This window comes from Eublepharis macularius, chromosome 12 (assembly GCF_028583425.1).
Source record: "Eublepharis macularius isolate TG4126 chromosome 12, MPM_Emac_v1.0, whole genome shotgun sequence".
Taxonomy (NCBI): Eukaryota; Metazoa; Chordata; class Lepidosauria; order Squamata; family Eublepharidae; genus Eublepharis; species Eublepharis macularius.
In genome coordinates, this window is record NC_072801.1 from 38,053,508 (window position 1) to 38,071,542 (window position 18,035).

At 45.1% G+C, this 18,035-nt stretch overlaps 1 protein-coding gene across 1 annotated transcript in view; it reads left to right on the forward strand.

Moving 5' to 3' along the window:
- RAPGEFL1 (Rap guanine nucleotide exchange factor like 1) overlaps positions 1–18,035 on the forward strand; it is a 76,787-nt gene that overhangs the window by 44,503 nt on the left and 14,249 nt on the right. Inside the window, exons 5-12 of the mRNA XM_054993340.1 lie at positions 1,013–1,125; positions 2,588–2,755; positions 3,997–4,094; positions 4,360–4,482; positions 7,136–7,314; positions 12,624–12,714; positions 17,092–17,142; positions 17,890–17,977. Of these exons, the coding sequence (XP_054849315.1) occupies positions 1,013–1,125; positions 2,588–2,755; positions 3,997–4,094; positions 4,360–4,482; positions 7,136–7,314; positions 12,624–12,714; positions 17,092–17,142; positions 17,890–17,977 (911 nt within the window). The remainder of the gene's footprint in view (positions 1–1,012; positions 1,126–2,587; positions 2,756–3,996; positions 4,095–4,359; positions 4,483–7,135; positions 7,315–12,623; positions 12,715–17,091; positions 17,143–17,889; positions 17,978–18,035) is intronic.

Sequence of the window (18,035 nt, forward strand, 5' to 3'; positions counted from 1 at the left end):
GTTTGTATCTTTTCTTCCCATTAATAGGAGGTAAACTGTTGGAACTTTTATTAATCTGAAGCCAGCTTTTGATGTAATTTCAAGGGACCTTCTCTGGACAAAGCTAGCAAAACATCTACACTGAAAAGGAGATAGTTACACCTGATAAGTTGTCTTTAGTCAAATACTAGTTTGCTGCTGAGTACTTCATTAATTCAGTGCTCACTACTAGAGGTATAGGGGAAGTGTACAGTAGCTTACTTTCTGTTTAACCTTTATTTAAGCAATCTGATCTTCATTCTTAAAAAAAAAAAGATGCCTGTGATTTGAATGGTAGAGGAAATTGGGGTGGGGGTTAGCTCTGCTTAACCCTTTCTTTTCTGGCAGTTCTTTCATTCAGAATTCCCCCATCCTAGCCGATTCTTTTCAGCCATGGAGAAAATCAGCATGGGAGAGAGGATGATTTCCAGTTGGGCCTTCTTGTTCATGGCTCATGCTCTTGTTCACTGTCTGACATCGGATTCTGAATATTAAAAGACACCAAGTTGCTAAGAAATATAGACTTGCCATCTAAACAGCCTAGATGTAGCTTTTGTGGTACCAGTTGCTCCTGCCCTTTTCTTTCCTATCTCCTCTCATTTACCTGCCTGGCTGAAGCAAGTGAGACATTAATGCTGTCTCAGATCAGACAAGGAAGGAGAAAAGCCAGTGAGACTCAGGAAGGAGAAGAGCAGGAGATCAGCCGCAACAACCTTGCCCAACTCATTGGCATAAGATAAAAGCTACAAGTAGGATATCAGGATGGCAATTTTAGGTGAACGTGACTAGCATAAGGTATGTTACTGATCAGCAGAGAGGGGGCCTCCTTATGTGACTCTTCTCTCATTCAGAAGTGCCCTAAATGCTCTCTCAATGCTGCATTCTCTCCTTTCAGAAATAGACCCATAGCAGCTTCTCTCCCCTCTGAAAATAATTTACATCGCAGTCTGTGTTGTGTGGATTCTCCCTTCTAAATATTGCTGTCTGGCTTCAGGGTGACCGACGAAAGCCATCCCCCCAACAAACAAGTCAAACCCCTTTTCCGGCACTTCCGGCGCATAGATTCTTGCCTTCAGACGCGGGTCGCTTTCCGCGGGTCGGATGAGAGTGAGTATTAATGAGATGGGTCAGTGGAACAGGTGGATTTCCCACTGGGATTGTTTTTCCAAGTATCCGAAGAGCTAGAAGGCTTATTTGCTGTCAGATGCGTTCATCTGTAAATGCTTTTTTCTTTTCATAGATAAGAGAAAGGAAGGGTTGGAGCTCCAGAAGCTGGGGACAAGATTTTATGTTGGGAGGTGAAATGAAAATGATTTTTTAAAAAGGAGGTGTATTAATGCTGACCTCAAGTTTGAAACTCACACCGTCCTTCCTAATCCAGGGCCTGTCAGGCCTGGCACTTGCTTTTAAACATTTGAAAGAAAGATCTGTGGCTTTGCTTTGGAGACTTCAAATCAGTCTCAAAGACAAGCTTCCTTACAGAGATACAAGTGAAGTAACCTTCTCACTTAATGTTCCTTCCTCTTAAAAAAGTATAAGAATGTGTAGAATTTGGTAAGCTGATACTTAAATGTTATTGTCTTAAAATGCATTCTAGAAACTTCAAGTTTAAGCATCCTTGAAAGCCAACTTCCAAATGACAGATCTGAGTGTGTTTGCAAGCTTGATGGCGCTTCTGAAACTTTTGCCAAACTGAGAAGCCCTGTGTAAACTTTATTTTGCCACCAAATAAATGTTTAATCTTGTTTGTTTATTTAATTGGACTGTAGTTCACCTCATCGTAAAAGTTTGGTACAGTGAACAGTACCACTAATAATTTCAGTCCAATCCCACTCTGCACCAAAACCTGTCGGAATACAAACTACTTCTGCCATTTCTGGAAGATGTAGAGAATCAGCCTTTGATGAAGCTTTGTAAGGCCTTTTGGGCTTGATCTGGAGCACAGATGGTATACTTTAAGAGAGCATTCCTGATTTATCTTAAAGGTCATGGTGGAACATAAGGATGGAAGCGATCTTTAAAGTATGCCAGGCTCATGCTGTTTAAGGCTTTGTAGGAAGTTGCCAGCATCCTGAATTGGGCTTGAAAAGCCAACAGTGAGCCAGTACTGAAATCAGAGTTCTGTTATTATTTGCTCCTCATCCTTTCTCCCTTCTTAGAAGTTGGATTGCTGCTTTTTTTTTTTTTTTGCATCAGCTGAAGATTCCAAACTGCCATCAAGGGCAGTTCTCTATAAAATGTGCTATAGTAGTCTAGTCTAAGAAATTAGGCATGAATGATGATCGCTACCTCTATATCTGTGAGAAAAGGCTGTGAGAAAAACCTTCTCAACAAGTAGAGCTGACAGAAAGCACTGCTGGCCACCGGTGCAAGATTGGTATTCAGGCTGTGTGATAAATCCTGGAAGCAAGCCAAGGGCAAAAGCCTTACTAACCAGTAGGAATTGAATCCTATCCCTTTCATGCAACAAGGCAGTACTTCAGTGTGATATTGGGACCAAATTCCACCATTGCTATCTTGTTGATTCCAACCTTCAGCCTTGGGTCTGTCTGTCTGTCTGTCTCCCCAGTCTTCTGCCGCGTCTACATGCCCGACCACTCCTACGTCACCATCCGCAGCCGCCTCTCTGCCTCTGTGCAGGACATCCTCACATCCGTGACAGAGAAACTGCAGTATTCTGATGAGCAGCCCACTCGGGAGGAGGCACTCATCCTGGTGGCGGTGACATCCTCAGGAGGTAATCTTCTCCCTGGGGCTGTGTTGGGGACAAGGCATCAGTGTTCTTGTTCGGTCTTCTGTCCCTGGTCTTTGTCAGCTGTCTCCGATGTTCCCAGTTTCCTCTTCTCCTCTATCTGAGACATAAATGCTCGAGTTGCCACTTTCCCCCTTGGTATTTGCTACTGTGCCTACAGCACCAGCCTAACACAGAGATACCTACCTGGTGAAGCTTTTCCTGGATATTTAGTAGGGAAAATGTCCGTGCAGTGCATAGCAGTTAAAGGCACAGGTCCATGGAACGTGGCTTGGCTTACTTGCTTGAAACAACTGGAGGGAAGACATGAAGCTAGGGCTGTGAGGAAGGTGGCAACCCTGCCAATTACAGCTGACACCACCTTAGGAGGTAGGCATCTTCAGAGACACTGGGATGATTGAGAGAAATGGGAATGCATCATTAAAATGAAACTATGTAGAACACCCCAGAAAATCTTGATTTGGGGAGCTGGGCAGGGGATGGTTGCTGCTGTTCTTGTGATGGCACTGTAGGAGAAGGGGAGTTCAGGTATCTAGATCAGCCACCCATCATTGGACTGGAAGTAACCAAAAACTGAAGCCTGCATTGCTGGGCACGAATACATACTATCCACTCTGACTGACAGCGGCTCTCCAGGATCTGAGTGGAGATCTTTCAGGTGACCTGCTCCTGGATCCTTTTTACTGGAGATGCCAGGGATTGAACTTGGGATACTCTTCATGCCAAGCAGGTGCTCTGCTTCTGAGCTAAGGCCCTGCCCTAATGGAGCATCAACTCACCATGTTCCCAACAAAGCACACTAAGGGGCTCCCTAGACATGTCGGTTTTTAAAGACCTAGACCCAACTCAGGTTCCTGCAGCTACACAGCAGCTGTGGGGAATGGCTGTTAAAAATAAAGGAGAGCCCAAATGGCCTCAGAACGGTACAGCGCGGGGAGGAAGGGCTCCTGTCTCTCCCCTCAAGCTATTTCCCCATGCCAAATTAGCATGGGGGAGGAGATTTCCCTGTTTTCACTGCTCCATGTGCACAGAATACTCCACATGGAAGAGAAAAACTCACGCCCCCTCCCCCTCCCCCTCTCCCCCCTTGCTGTTTTGGAAAACAGCTCCACTTTGAACTTGCCACCTGAAGCGTCCCCAAGAACATTTTATGAGTTGTGATGTTGCTTTGCTGTTCTCCCCCTTCCAAACAATTCAATGAATGGAGACTTTCTCCCCCATCCCAGAGAAATCTGTGCTTCAGCCCAATGAAGAATGTGTTTTCACCACTCTGGGGATAAACAGCCATCTCTTTGCCTGCACCAAGGACACCTTTCCGTCGCTGGTGAGTGAACCCTCACCCCATTCCACTTACATTTTGCTGTCACGGCTAGTCCTGAGATGGCCTGGTGTGGGTTTTTGCTTCCGGGTTGGTGCATACTACTGTGTTCATTCTTGTAGCTGTCTGTGCCCCTAGTATCATCGTAGCATGATTGGCCAGAAAGAGTGCTCTTTCCCTCAGATCTTATTAGAACGCATCCCACCTTTTTCTCCTGGTCCTAACACTCACTGGAATTCCCCCCGCTTTAACTCCTTGGACTTCTATCCAGGTCCCTCTCCCCGATGAAATTCAAGTGTCGCCAGGTGACACAGAGATCCACCGGGTTGAAGCTGAGGATGTGGCGAATCACCTCACGGCCTTCCACTGGGAATTGTTCCGCTGTGTCCATGAGGTGAGAGATCCTCCTGTGTTTGGTAGCTGACAGGAAATGGGGCACTGGACTGGGGAACTGTCTCCTTCCAGATATGGAAGTTTGAAAATGTTGCTGTTTAGGAAGGAATTGTAAGCCATGGGCAACAGCACAATTGCCAAATGGGAGGGGGGAAACAGAGAACAAGGGAGAAGGAGTGAGAAAATTTAATCCCCCCATCATATTTTAACACAGTCTGAATTTCCCCTGTCCCCCATGTCAGGTATTTACCATTTAAAAATACGTGGGAGATCTGTTTATGGATTTCCTAAATGCCTCATCTAAGTTTGATTTTCAGGACCAAAACAAACGTGATGAAAATCATGGAGCTCCACTCCCCTTTAAAAGGTAAATAACAGGAACATATGGCCCTGATTCAAATCAGGGACATAATAGGTGAAGAGAAGGAGTTTAATCCATCAAGCTCTGCATAGTTTTGCTAATCAAAACTGCTTTCTCTACTTATGCTACTGTTAGCATTTTGAAGGGGAGGGGAGTGAGGTCATTTTAACAAGGTATAGGGGCCAGTTTCAGGTAACAAGTGGAGGTTGAAGTGTTACCACCACCACCCTGCCCCTCACCCACCCTATGCAGCTCTGATACAAATCAAGACCTTGCACACTTATTATTTACCCTTTAAAGACAAAGCTCTGTTTGTTTTTTAAAATATGTGCTTTGGCCCTTGGACTTGAGACCCTTTTGTCTGGTTCCCTGCTCATCGGCTGTCTCAATGATGATTCAAGCAGTTAAGAAGGGCACGTGGTACAGTCCTAGCTGGTCTGTACCATCACAGAATGTTGTGCTAGAAAAGTGGGATTGTGGCTTATCAGAAACAAGGGCCTGCTGCTGACAACAGCTCCAGTTCTATATCAAGTTCCTCCCTCCCCCCTTCTATATTACATACTTCAGTTTGCCCTAATGTTCTGATATCAGTGTTCTGCATGTTGTTACCTTGACCCCATTCCACATTTTTGGCGGTGGCAGCTGTGGATTGAGAAACACTCAACAGAGTGATGTTGGGACAGACAGAAAGTGGTGGCATTTTCAGCAGCTGCCCTCTCATTTCTGAGCACATACAGTTCTGTCCTCAGTCTCTTCCCTGACTTGCTAGCTTTCTGTGTGCATGATTAGTCTGACCGAGCACTAATTCAGACATAGGCATCCTGCGGTAAGAATTAATACCATGTGCCATTCTTGGACTTAGAAATATCTTGTTTGGATTGCTGTGTCCTGACCTCAGCTAGAGTGCTTGGCTCAGATCCGGGAGACATAGGTTTGAATCTCTACTCTACTTTGGAATCTTACTGGGATACCATGCTCTAGTCACACCCTCTCTCTCTCTGTCTAACCCACTCATAAGGCTGTTGTTGTGAGGATAAAAAAAAGTGCAGGGGAGAGCAATATTGTAAACCACTTAGGGTCCTCATTGGGGAGAAAAGTGGGGTATAAGTAAAATATTGAAACGAACAATTTGGCAAAGGAAAACAGTGTTGGTCAGGAGGAAGTCATGGCAAAGGGCTTAGATCATTGCAACATGACCTGTAAGCAGAGCTGCATATACCCCAGTTTCTGCAACTTGAAATGTGTGTGTGTTATTCCTTTGAGCATTGAAAGTGCATGTTCTTGAATGCTTTCTTTTTGCCCTCCTTGGCATATTCTCCTTGACGTTTCTGCACCTGCTGATGAACTCCAGGGAGCCCCAGTTCTGTTCTGGCACTTTTGATTGTATGAAGGAAAAATTCCATCATGAGAGTCCCACCCCACCCTTGTAACACAGTCTAAAGTAGTTCTGACCTGACATGGGTTGATCACGTCAGTGAACCCTGGCTGAAATCTCATGAGCATTATATACAGTGCCAGAAGAGCCTAAATGTGATTGTACATCAGCATTCTGGTCATTGGCTGATTCAGCAACTTGACGCAAGTACGTTTAAAACCAGCTCTTCTTTTTCTGCATGTACTACATCACTGAGAGAATGGCAGAAAAGGACACTCAAGGGGCAAGGATGAGCTCAGTCTCTGTCTTGAACTGGACAGGCAAGCAGAATGAGGTGGTAACTGATGAGGTTGCAGAGAGCTGCCATGGGAGAATGAGCCGAACCATTGCAAAAGGAGGGGTTATATTTTTCATATAATTTTTCATGTTTAATAAATTTTTGCACATGAGCACAGCCTATGAACAGTTAAGCAAAACTCCTCTCTCTTGGATGTGGTATTATAAAAAATGCTGAACATTTTAATATGGAGAAGACAAAAACAAGTGACTTCCCCCTCCCTGCAGTCTGACAAGGTACAACCTGTTCTACCACCTTGTGATTCTACTATGAGCCAAGCTACAAGTGACGAATTACACTTGCCTGGCAAGTGAGTCTGTTCACTTGCCAGGCAAGTGTAATTCGTCTCTTGTAGCTTGGCTCTATTTCACTCTGTTGTGTGGGTAGACCAGGCCTAAGTTCTCCTCCTATATACTTTCCTTCTCCTTCACCCTTCTTGTATATGGAAGAAGGGCAGAAGAGAACTCATTCTAATGCGAAGACAGTGTTTGGTATATGTGCGCGAGAGGTTCCTTACCTTGACACAGAAGCCTGGTCAGGGCATGAATGACCTGGACCCTCTCTCCCACCCTGGTTTGCAGCTGGAATTTGTGGATTACGTCTTCCACGGGGAACGTGGCCGGCGGGAGACAGCTAATCTGGAGTTGCTGCTGCAGCGTTGCAGTGAAGTTCAGCACTGGGTGGCCACAGAGGTGTTGCTTTGCGAGTCACTGGGGAAGCGGGCCCACCTGCTCAAGAAGTTTATCAAGATCGCTGCTGTGTGAGTGTGCCCCACCTTTCTCTCTCTTTCTGCTCCGAGGTGGAGATATTCAAATGAATGTGGTCTATTGGTTAGAGTGTTAGACCAGAGTTCCATGTTCACATTGTCACTGGGCATCCATCTCTCTCTCTCTCTCTCTCTCTCTCTCTCTCTCTCTCTCTCTCTCTCTCTCTCTCTCTCTCTCTCTCGCTCTGAAGTTCAGATTTTCCTGTTCCCGCCCATACAGCAGCCATTTCTTCTCCCTTCTGCAGAGGGTTTTTCTTTTTCTTTTATCAGTGATGTAACAGAGTTATATTGATATGCCAAACTATGCAACAGGTTCTTTGAATTTCCAGCTTTCATTTTTTCAAAAAGTTATTCCTGTCCCTATCTTCACAATAGAATGGGCTGGAGATTTAAAAGCTGGGAACTCAGAGAACCCAATACAGATTTAGTGTAACAGTATATTGATACAACAGTATTAAATAAGCAACTTTTAAAAAGTGGGGAGGGGACCTGCTATGTGGAAGCTTTATTCTTACTGCACTATATTAGCAGCCATGGCAGCAACAGGGAAAGTACACAAACCTGTCCCCATGTGGAAAATATCTCTTTCTTCCTTTCAGCCTAACCTACCTTGCAAGGTTGTTATCAGGATAAAATGCCAGGAAGGGAGAACCATTATGTGGTGTCGTTGGAGGAAGGGTGGGATAAAAACGTATTAGAAAGACTGCTTGAAGACTGACTGTGGCTGATGCAGTGTGAGAACCAATCATCCGTAGCTTCTCTTGTTTGATGTAATTTGTTCTTCAATCTTTATTATTTTGCCTAATTTACTCTGGTTGTGCTGCTCAGGAGGAAGACGTTGAAGCTTCAGTGCTCGAAAGCTTAGTCTCCCCTTTTGCCTTCTGAGAGCCTTAGCAAGCACTTGCCTGAACAATTTGAATCACATCTTAGCTACTTATCACATGGGAATTTCCCCCCCCCCACATGGAAATGCAAGAAGCCCCTGAATTAAATGGAAGTGTCCACACAACTGTGGACTTTCTGGGTTTTTCCCTTTTAAACCTGATCAGAGGAAGACCTCATGAGATCTGGTTAAAAGAGGACTGACTGTGGACCGAACTGCACTACAAGGAGAAAGGTGGAGCTGAGTTTCACGTTTCATCTACCCCCCTCCTCTTTTGGGTCATTTCAACCCTGCAGCTTTACAGTGTGGCTTAGCTGGGCTAGAGTGTGTTCGAGGCCACAGTGAGGGGGGACCAGTGTGATCAGCATCACATCTGTGCACTTGCAGAGATGCAATGGAGGAAAAGGACTGTGGCATCAGCAAGCGGTGCAGGGACAGGGTGTGTGGACATTGTTCCCACCCACTCCCTTGCTACTACCTTCATGGCAGGTGTACGATGATGCAGCTGTAGGTTTTTACATGCGGAAGCAGCCCTGCACAACATAAGTGTTAGAAACCTGCTTTCTTAAAAGTGAAAGCTGAGGTCCTGGGGCAGCTGAATCCTGCACTTGATACCACCTTTTGTGCAACATAGGACCAGGCTTGGCCTTAGGCGTAGTAGCATATGGCAGTTTAATACAGAGCCTGGTGTCCAGCTCCTGCAGTTTTTTTTCTAGCAGGGCACTTCTGTCTTCAAGAGCTGAATGACAAACAACAAATCTGACTTTTCTTACTTTGGAGGTGCAGACATAGTGAAAGACACAGAGATGGACAAAATTTTGTCTATCACTCGGCGGTCCAAAGGCATAGGAGCCCATCTTCACCACTCTCTGAACAATTAAATTTTTAGCTGAAGATCAGTGACTCGGATTAAGTTTTTTAAAAGGCATCAGGGCAGCCATCATTGCTCTAACCCCACCTTTGGAGGTTTTTTTCCTAACCTGAGGAAGCTGTTGCAGCTTCCTTAGGTTGCCCCCCCCCCACCAAATCAGTTCAGTGAGCTTGTTTTAACTAAAGGCTCCTGAAAAATGGGGATGGGGATGGGATGCAGTTAAACGTCTCCCTTTGAAAGCAGGGGCTAGGATGAACGTGCCATTGTGTTAGCATCATCAGGTATTGGGAAGTTCTTTCAGAAGCAGGGCTGCTAGATGTGGTTCAGGGGATTCCTGATCAGGATTGTGTGTGTGTCAACTTCAAAGCAGCCCCATGGGATTGCTAATTAAACTAGGTGAGTAGCGGAAGGGGCCTGCACTTTCTGCTCATGCTGTTTCCTCCATCTTAACTCCCCCCTCCTCTGCTTGCAGCTGCTGTTAGCGCCACAGGGAGGAAAACATAAGTACAGCGTGAAACCTCACAGAGCCATTGCCTGTCTAAATTTGATACTGTGAGCCTAGATCCATGGATCAGACGGCTCATAAACAGTGTTGGGTTAATTTTGTGTTCGGAATTGATCAGGCAAATTAAACTACATTGGCTTAGTTTTGCTTTGGGTAGTGGTAACTGAATACTTGTATCCCTCAGTGCAGCAATGTTTTCTTGTTACAGGCAGTTATTTGCATGGTGATAATGAGTGCATCTAAGCCATCCAGTTCTCCTGTGTGAAAGCATTACAACTGGAGTTTCTAGCCTCGAACTCATGGTTGTGCCTGACGGCACTTGTCTCAAGAGTTCTGGCCAGGGTCTGATTCTGAAAAATGTAGATGTGGACTCAGAATGCAGCTTCCTAAGAAATTCACTTTTCAGTTTTAAACATATCTGCTCCTTATGGTTGTACAGCTTGAAGGTGCAGGTGGGCAGGGCTTGGTGAAATTGCAGGAGGCAACACAGAGCAGGATTTCCAGTGAGTGGATGTGGCGGATCAGTGCCCTTGCAAAATAAGTTAGGTAAATGTACGCAGTGATTCTCACAGGTCATATAATTTAGTTTTTCAGGGTGCAGAGTTTTTTTGCTTTTAGTGCATTGTGCTCAGAGCTCTGTTTATGCCTCTTTCCCAAATTAAATGCATAAAAGTCCCCTGTGCAAGCACTAAGTCATTACTGACCCATAGGGGGATGTCACATCATGACTTTTTCTTGGCAGACTTTTTTCCCCCTGCAACTCTATGTGGAGTTACGCTGGTCTAAGCCCATTGATTTCAACGGATTTAGAATGGTGTCACTCCACACAGGATTGCAGTGTTCGTTACAGAGCAGTTTGCCATTGCCTTCCCCAGTCATCTATACTTTACCCCCATTTTACCGACCTCGGAAGGATGGAAAGCTGAGTCAAACTTGAGCCAGCTATCTGAACCCGGCTTCTGCCAGGATTGAACTCAGGAATTAAATGCATACCATTCCTATTTTCAAACTTCTGGAACGAAGGACAGATGCAGATGATTCACATGGTAGCTAGTTAGATGCTTGTTATGTAGGGCATGCAACTTCCTATGGATGTGGTCCTTTGTAACTTCTTTCCCTGTCAAGTTCAGTTCAGGTGGCTAGGTCTCTTGAAGTTCAAGCCTAGGGAATGGAGCCTCAAAGCGCAGGAGCGATGCCTTTTAGAATTGGGGGTGCAGCCTGGTAGTAGTTGGTGTAAATGGCTGTTTTAATCTGAAGACTTCCCTGCAAATTTTTCTCCAGTGCAGGATTATTGTCCTCTTTCCCAAGTGTTTCCAAAATATGTTATGCTTTTATTGTTGTCTGTCATTCTGCACCACAGGAAGAGAGAGAGAGATACTGAGATGGGGGAGAGACAGTAATGTAAAATGGGGGGACTGAGATGTGCCAGGTACACAGTTTGTCCTCCTGGAATTTGGCACCTCAAACAAGTATTTAACACTCTGAGAAGGAGGTTAAAGCCCTGAAATGTTGAACCAGATTTGGCAATCCTGTGCTCAGATTTAGTACTCCTCAGCTTCCCTGGATTTCAGCAGCCACAGAGAGTGGGGCAATGCAGGAGCTTTGAGGCGACAGGTGTGCTCTGTAGCCAGTTTGTAACTAACATCTTGTGTGAATCTACCCTGACATTGTCGCTTTTGCGAAACAAAAGCAAGGCTTCTGAGGATGCCCAGCATCTGTGTAGTTGTCCATCTAACACTGCAAAATTGCTGCTTTTTCTTCCTGTCAGCCACAGGGAACTCCTCCCTGGCCTTTTCCTCTGCATGCACAGTCTGCCTCCTGCCTCCAGTTCCCTCAGCACTAACAGCTAGTGAAGTCACAGCCTTGACACCATCACCCAGCCTGACTCTAATGACCCGCGACAGCCCTATTGTTGCTCTGGCCTCCTTCTCTGCCTGCTTCTTTGAAACTGGGGGTGGGGCGGCATGTTGTGGCAGAAAGGCTGATGTTCGGCGGGCTGTTGAGCAGAGCCCTGAAATGTATTTGGAAGTGGGGCTGAGCCTTCTCGCCTAGAAAACAGCTCAGTTGCCTTGTTTTTTCATGTCAAAAAGAGGTTTGGTGCTCTGCACAGAAGTGAAAAGGTCCTTGCCTTCTTTGACAGATGCCAGCCCTGCATAGTGAAACTGCTGCTTTTCCCGTCTTTCCTTTTTCCCTCCCTTTTTTGTTCTACTCTTGCTTTACAAATCATACTAAGCAACTGTTTGTCCTGAGGGGAGGATGCTGTGGAGATGCTGTGGTGCCAAATTTGGGCTGGGATATTTCTAGAGATTTGGGGTGGGGTGGGGTGGGGTGGAGCCTGAGAATGGATAGGTCCTTCTGTTATCTGGAGATCGGTTATAATGCTGGGAGATCTCCAGGTCCCACCTGGAGGTTGGCAGTCTTATACAGAGAAAACTTGCCAGGCTTTGCTGCTGTTCCATAAAAAGACCTGCTGGAAAGTTCCCATTGCTGAAGCCACTTCTCTGACCTTCTAGACTGGCAACTGGGGCCGCATGATGTATTAGATTTGCCCCAGGGGCCAGCAGCTGCTGATCCTTAGCATGCAGTCTCTGTTGGCAACAGTAAATGACAGGAGGGAGTGACTGATAAGGAAAGTATGAGAATAGCGTCCAGCCAGGGTCTCCGACCTTTTTGAGTCTGGAAGTGCCTTTGGAATTTTGACTGTGGGGGGTAATAACCACCCCAAAATGGCTGCCACAGGAGCCAGAGCCAAACACAATATGTCCCTCCTTTGCAAAAGAATAGTTATCTTGGGAGGTGAGATTCCTGTGCTTTCAATAGCTGAGTGATAGGTAGAAGACAGTTTTCCTCTTGCTGCTTCAACCTGTTGGGAAAAGCTGTTCCTGATGAATCTCTGTCTGCTGATCAGTTGGTATAGTCTCTCTTAGGTATAGGGTGGCAGCCCTCAGTGTAAGGGAAGGCGTGGTGAAATCCACAGAGAATTCTAATGTTTGAGCTTTTTTAACTGTTTTAGTTCTTAGCTGCCACCATTTTTCTCCCTGCAGGTGCAAACAGAATCAAGACATGTTGACATTCTATGCTGTGGTGATAGGACTGAACAATGCACCTGTCAGCCGGTTGCGTCTCACTTGGGAGGTAGGAAGGAACTTGGAGTTCTAAGAAAACAGGAGACTGTTTTGTTGGCCTAAGTGACAGACGATGTTGTGTGTTCTCCCCCTATTCAAATTCTGCAACTAAGCAGTTTCAGTTCTGTTCATAATTCTGTTTTTTGGCTTCTGTGTTTCATGTTCTTTCTTTTAATGATTTTAGGAGTGTTTATTGAAAAAAAATGAGAAAATATAATTGGTGGAAGGGAAAGGCCTGGGGAAGCTTCCAGGATTCTCTCTGCATTCTTAAGAGCTAGAAACTTGCCCTTTTTGAAAAAGAGAAAGAAATAGACACTTTCAAAATCATGCCAGATTGGACATTCATAGCTCTGATTGGGAGAATGGAAATGTTATCCATAAGTTTTTGTGTTACTGGGATCAATTTTTTTAGTACCCCTTCACACACGCTCATGCACGCACACCCTCTTTCTTTCACTGTGTGTTCCCAGGCTTTCTGAGAGCTCCGTTTTCTGTTTGCCAGGAGCAGGGGGTCCACCAGTTCTGTCAAAGCTCCCCCCCCCATTCTGCCCTGCCCCACAATTACACATAATTTCTGGTATCAAACTGGGTCATCGCTGAGCCAGGAAATAAACAAGAAGCTTCTATGTTTCTGGAAGAAACATGATTCTGTCCTCAGGGGGAGACCCTGTTGATGGATGCATGACAGAATGTCAGCAGAGAGTCTTGGCCCTTGTATTCAGTGCAGCATTTTCACCCCAGCTGCATCTTAGAACTTGGAGTCAACATGCCCGTATAGACACTCCCCCCCTATCACTTGTATGCCAGCACAAGTTCATATATTCAGATATTATCTGACAGCAGCTCAGGCAGCCAGTTTGCTTCTGGGCTTCATTACAGGTGCTGTTCTTTCCTTCATCAGTCCAGTTTTATGTATTATCAGAAATAAGTTTCACAGATTTCAGTGCATCTTTCTGCTGAAAATGCGCATGTAGGATTTCAGCCTTTGAGTCTTTAACAGTGGTAGCCCTGCATGTCTTTTGGAGTGTCTTCAGAAACCTCCCTGTTTCTGAAGATCTTGTGATGGGGCTCATGAACTATTAGATTTGTTCATGCTTGGAGCCGGCTGTTTTCCATAATGGAGCCCCAGTTTGGCAATTCTCCCTCCAGTAAGACCCATGGCATACAACATCTCTTACTAATGCAAGTGAAGACCTTCATGTCCTCTCAAATTTTTCTTTCTTCTTAACTATTTTATTGCTAGAGCTAGCTTTTAAGGCTGTTCTTAACATCATGCTTACATTGACACTACAGTTTTAGGATGCAAACCAGCCAAATCTTTTAAGACCTCATTGATTTCTGCAATAAAGATTCCCTTCCTTTGGAAGGGCGGGGGGGGGGGGAGAGCTTAATTTTTGTTAGGGGCATTATGCTAATTAAATAGTATATTAAGTCTGAACCTCCATTTACACTAGCAGTATTCCTCTGAATGCCAGACCATTAGAGGGAGGCTATTATCATCCCCTGCTTGAGTTTGGATGTTGTTGAAATACAAATGAAATACAATGGTCCATGTTCTGATCTTCCAAGTCTGCTCTGGTGTTATTTATAATATATTTATACCCCCACCTTTCCCACTGCTAAACAGTAGCTCTGTTGTATCCATATTTATCTTTATATTTTGCTGTTTTGTTGTGTTGTGGTTTACACTTTTGCAAGGCAACTTGGTGCATAGTTAGCTGCCCCCAAGCCTCCTAATCTGGGGTGCTAAGCTCAGCCACTCCAACCATCAGGCAGGTGGGATGCACTACCCTTTTTATTCTGAGACTGAAAGCTTCACTTACCACAAGGCCTCAGCTTTTCAATCTCTGGATTTGTTCTGGGGTGCACCCACATTCAAGTCAGGAATTCCAGACACAGCTTAATTAAAAGTAAACTTTGTTAGGTTTAATAAAGCTGATATGTCACAAAGCATAAAACACTCAGATGCAGGCAACAGGCATAAAACAAAGAAACCTTACTGTTGCTAACTAAAAATCTATCCCTCTAAAAACTTAGCAGCTTACTACATTAAGCATCTCTGGTTGGCATCAGTTTGTTGTTCATCATACCCATCTGGTAGAACGTGTGCCCTCTTCATGCCTAGTTGGTCTGGCATGGGGACATGCCAATGAATAGAGAAGGGTGTGGAGTGTACTGAGCAGCAACTCAATGCATCATCCGGCAACTCAAGAGCCAATCAGGGCCAAGCTGCTAATTAGCACACAACCGTGAGAACATCTTGGGGGGACAGATAGAGACTCTGAGACAGCCTTTCAAGGTCGAATCACTTGGGAGTGCAGCGACCACTTTGCAGGTGGTGTTGATTAGCTTAGCCAGCACTATTTAGGTCAGACCAGAGCCTGCTACCACTCACACCACTGAACCAAAGTTCAGTCATTCTTACTAGAATCCTGGCCTTAATTGGCAACTTCCATACACATGGGTGCATTTAAAAAAAAAAACTGGAACGGTAGTCTAGAAAAGGTTAATTAAGGAAATTGCTCTTCTTGCAACAGTTTAAAGTACATTTTGGGGGTGGTTTCCTTTTCCCTGAGCTGAACATGCCGCTCCCTTGGGTGTTGGGGGCAGTCCTTGTCATCGGGCAAGTCCTTGCATAAGAGATCTGGCTCCCCAGACAAGCTTTGCATCAGGGTTGGCCTAACACAGCCAACACCTAGGCTGACTCATGGCATGAGGCAAAGGCTGCTTGAAATGTTTTGCTGGGTTGCTTCGTCCATCCTAGGTGCTATAAGTTAGCAAGGATGCGACCCCCAGGGGAGCGGGCAATACTGTTCTGCTGCAGACTCAGCTATTGGTGTGGGTTTGCTTTCCCCGTCGTAAGAGGCATACAGTGCATGGTGCAGTCCAATGTCCCAACCACAGCAGCTGCAGCGCATCCCTAGAGTTTGGCTCTGGAAAGAGGGTTCCGGAGTTCAGGGGTGGTTCTTACTCTTTCTAGAGTTGGAGTTCTGTAGTGGAAACAAATCCAGAGCTGCAGCCTGCATCCCTGACCTGTTGACTGGGTGAAGTCAAAGAAAGGGCCAGCGTGGTGTAGTGGTTAGGCTAGAAGCTGGGAGACCCAGAGATGAATCCCTACTGTGAAACTTTGCTGAGTGACTGCGCCAGTCACTCAATCTCATTCTGAACAACCTCACAAGGTTGTTTTGAGGATAAAATGGAGAATAATGTACCTCCTTGGGCTCCTTAGAGGAAGAGTGGTTTTTTAAAAAATGTACTAAATAAACAAGGCCAGATAGCTAGTATTTATACCAGGCCTGGCCAGTCTGAATGCTGCTGCCTGCTGATTAGTCGCATGTCCCTACCCCCTTCTGGGACTAAAGGGAGCTGTGAGCATGCACTCCTTTCTAGGTACCTTGCAAGGCTAGGTACCTTAACAACAGAGATTCTGATTTCAAGGCCTGATAAAGAGGCAGATTTGAAAGAGAAAGTCATCTTTATTTCAGACCTTTTGGGACTCAGAGTTGCATGAGTTCTACATGCAGATCCATTTTGGGTCATTAGTGTTCATGCTTGTGTACATGTTGCAAACCAATGTGTATTCATTGTGTGCAGTTTAAGTATGATTCATGCACTGGAATGATTTCTCTTGTGTGGAGAGTCTCTGAAGAAAGACCTATAAATATGTGGGCTTTTTAAAAGGACTGATGCTTTACTGATGTTCACTGAGAAATGTTCAATAAGACACAGTCAAATGCAAATATGCATAGAATTGCCCTTATACCATCCTCTTTCTGGAAAAGTAGCCTTTGGGAGGTTAAGAACTGGGAGCAGAGAGGTGGTGGGAAAGAGGGGCACTTAACCCTTTGACTGTCATCTACTCCTGCAGAATTTCAAATACACGTTTGGCTTCACACTGAGTACCTGGAAACTGGGATAAGATACATTGTTTCACCTTCCATTTTAAAAGTATTCCTTAATTTGGCTCATTGTTTTTTTACTTGTGTATTTAACTCTTCAGTGAACATTAGAAAGTATGTATTGAGAATGCTAGGAGACACTTGAAATACCCATCACCATTTTCCTCATGCCAAAGGAAATGATAGAGGACTCACCTTTCCTCCCTCCATAAATTGTAACCTGCCCAGATTATGTCCTGCAGAAGCCTGCAAAGAGGTTCGTACCTCCACACATTTGCATATTTGGGGGATTTGGATACAGGTCTTTGTATTCATTAGCTCTTTCTCTCCCCATAGATTAGTTCACATAACTCAACTGAAGCCTGTGGATGACTGAACAAGATTTACTAAGCCATGTATATATGAGATATATCTGTTTTTATCCATTTCTCATCATGTTTGGAACTTTTCTTTTGTGGCTCTGAATGTTTTTGTTGTTGTTGTTTCAGAAGCTTCCAGGCAAATTTAAGAACCTGTTCCGGAAATTTGAGAATCTTACGGTAAGCACCTGAAGTAGAATGGGCGTGAAGTTATAGTTAAGAACACAAGAGATGAACTGGAAATTCCCCAGTTCAAATAGCAGCTAAGCCATAAGTATTGCTGCCGTGCTCCACAACACTCACAGAGAAAAAGTCCCTTCTGGGCCCTCTGCTCACACTTTTAACGGAAAAAGAGAGGGAAGACATTTACCAGTCCTTAATGGAAGAGAGGAAGAAGAAGCCTCTTTAGGAATTCATAACTGTTCCCTTTTGCATTTGCTGAGTTCAAGTCCAGCCATTCTGGGTTCCTAGAGAGGCTTCTAGCTGTTGCTGAAGCCCTGAGATTACAGGCATTGTGCTGGCTTGTTTTCTCACCAGGATAGCAAGGGACAGTTAGGCAGGTGGGTTTCCCAACTTCTTGAGTCTCCAGAAAAACCCACAGAATTATGTGCCCCTAGTCCCACTCCTCTAAGTGGTCTTATCGCTGGCTTTAGAGAAGCCGTCAGATAACCACCATTTAATATATTGCTGCTGCCATGCAGGGTTATGGGAATATAATCACTTAGAGAATTAAAAATTAAGAAGCAGGAGCATGCTATATGATGATGTAAATACCAAGTAGGCCCTCCTCTCCAACACAGAGGATAAGGCATGGCTCTTTTGCTCTTAAGTGAGCTCAGCTTCAGACGTGGACTTCCTTCCTCACTTATTGCTGCTACTTTTTAAATTCCTGTTCTTTAGTAGGCTAACTGTTCCTTCCCACTGCAGGACCCTTGCAGGAATCATAAGAGCTACAGAGAAGTCCTTTCTAGGATGAAGCCCCCCATCATCCCCTTTGTTCCTCTCATCCTGAAAGGTGAGCCGCACCCACTGTGTGGTCCCTGTGTCTGTTCCCTGCGCCATGTCGTTGTGCA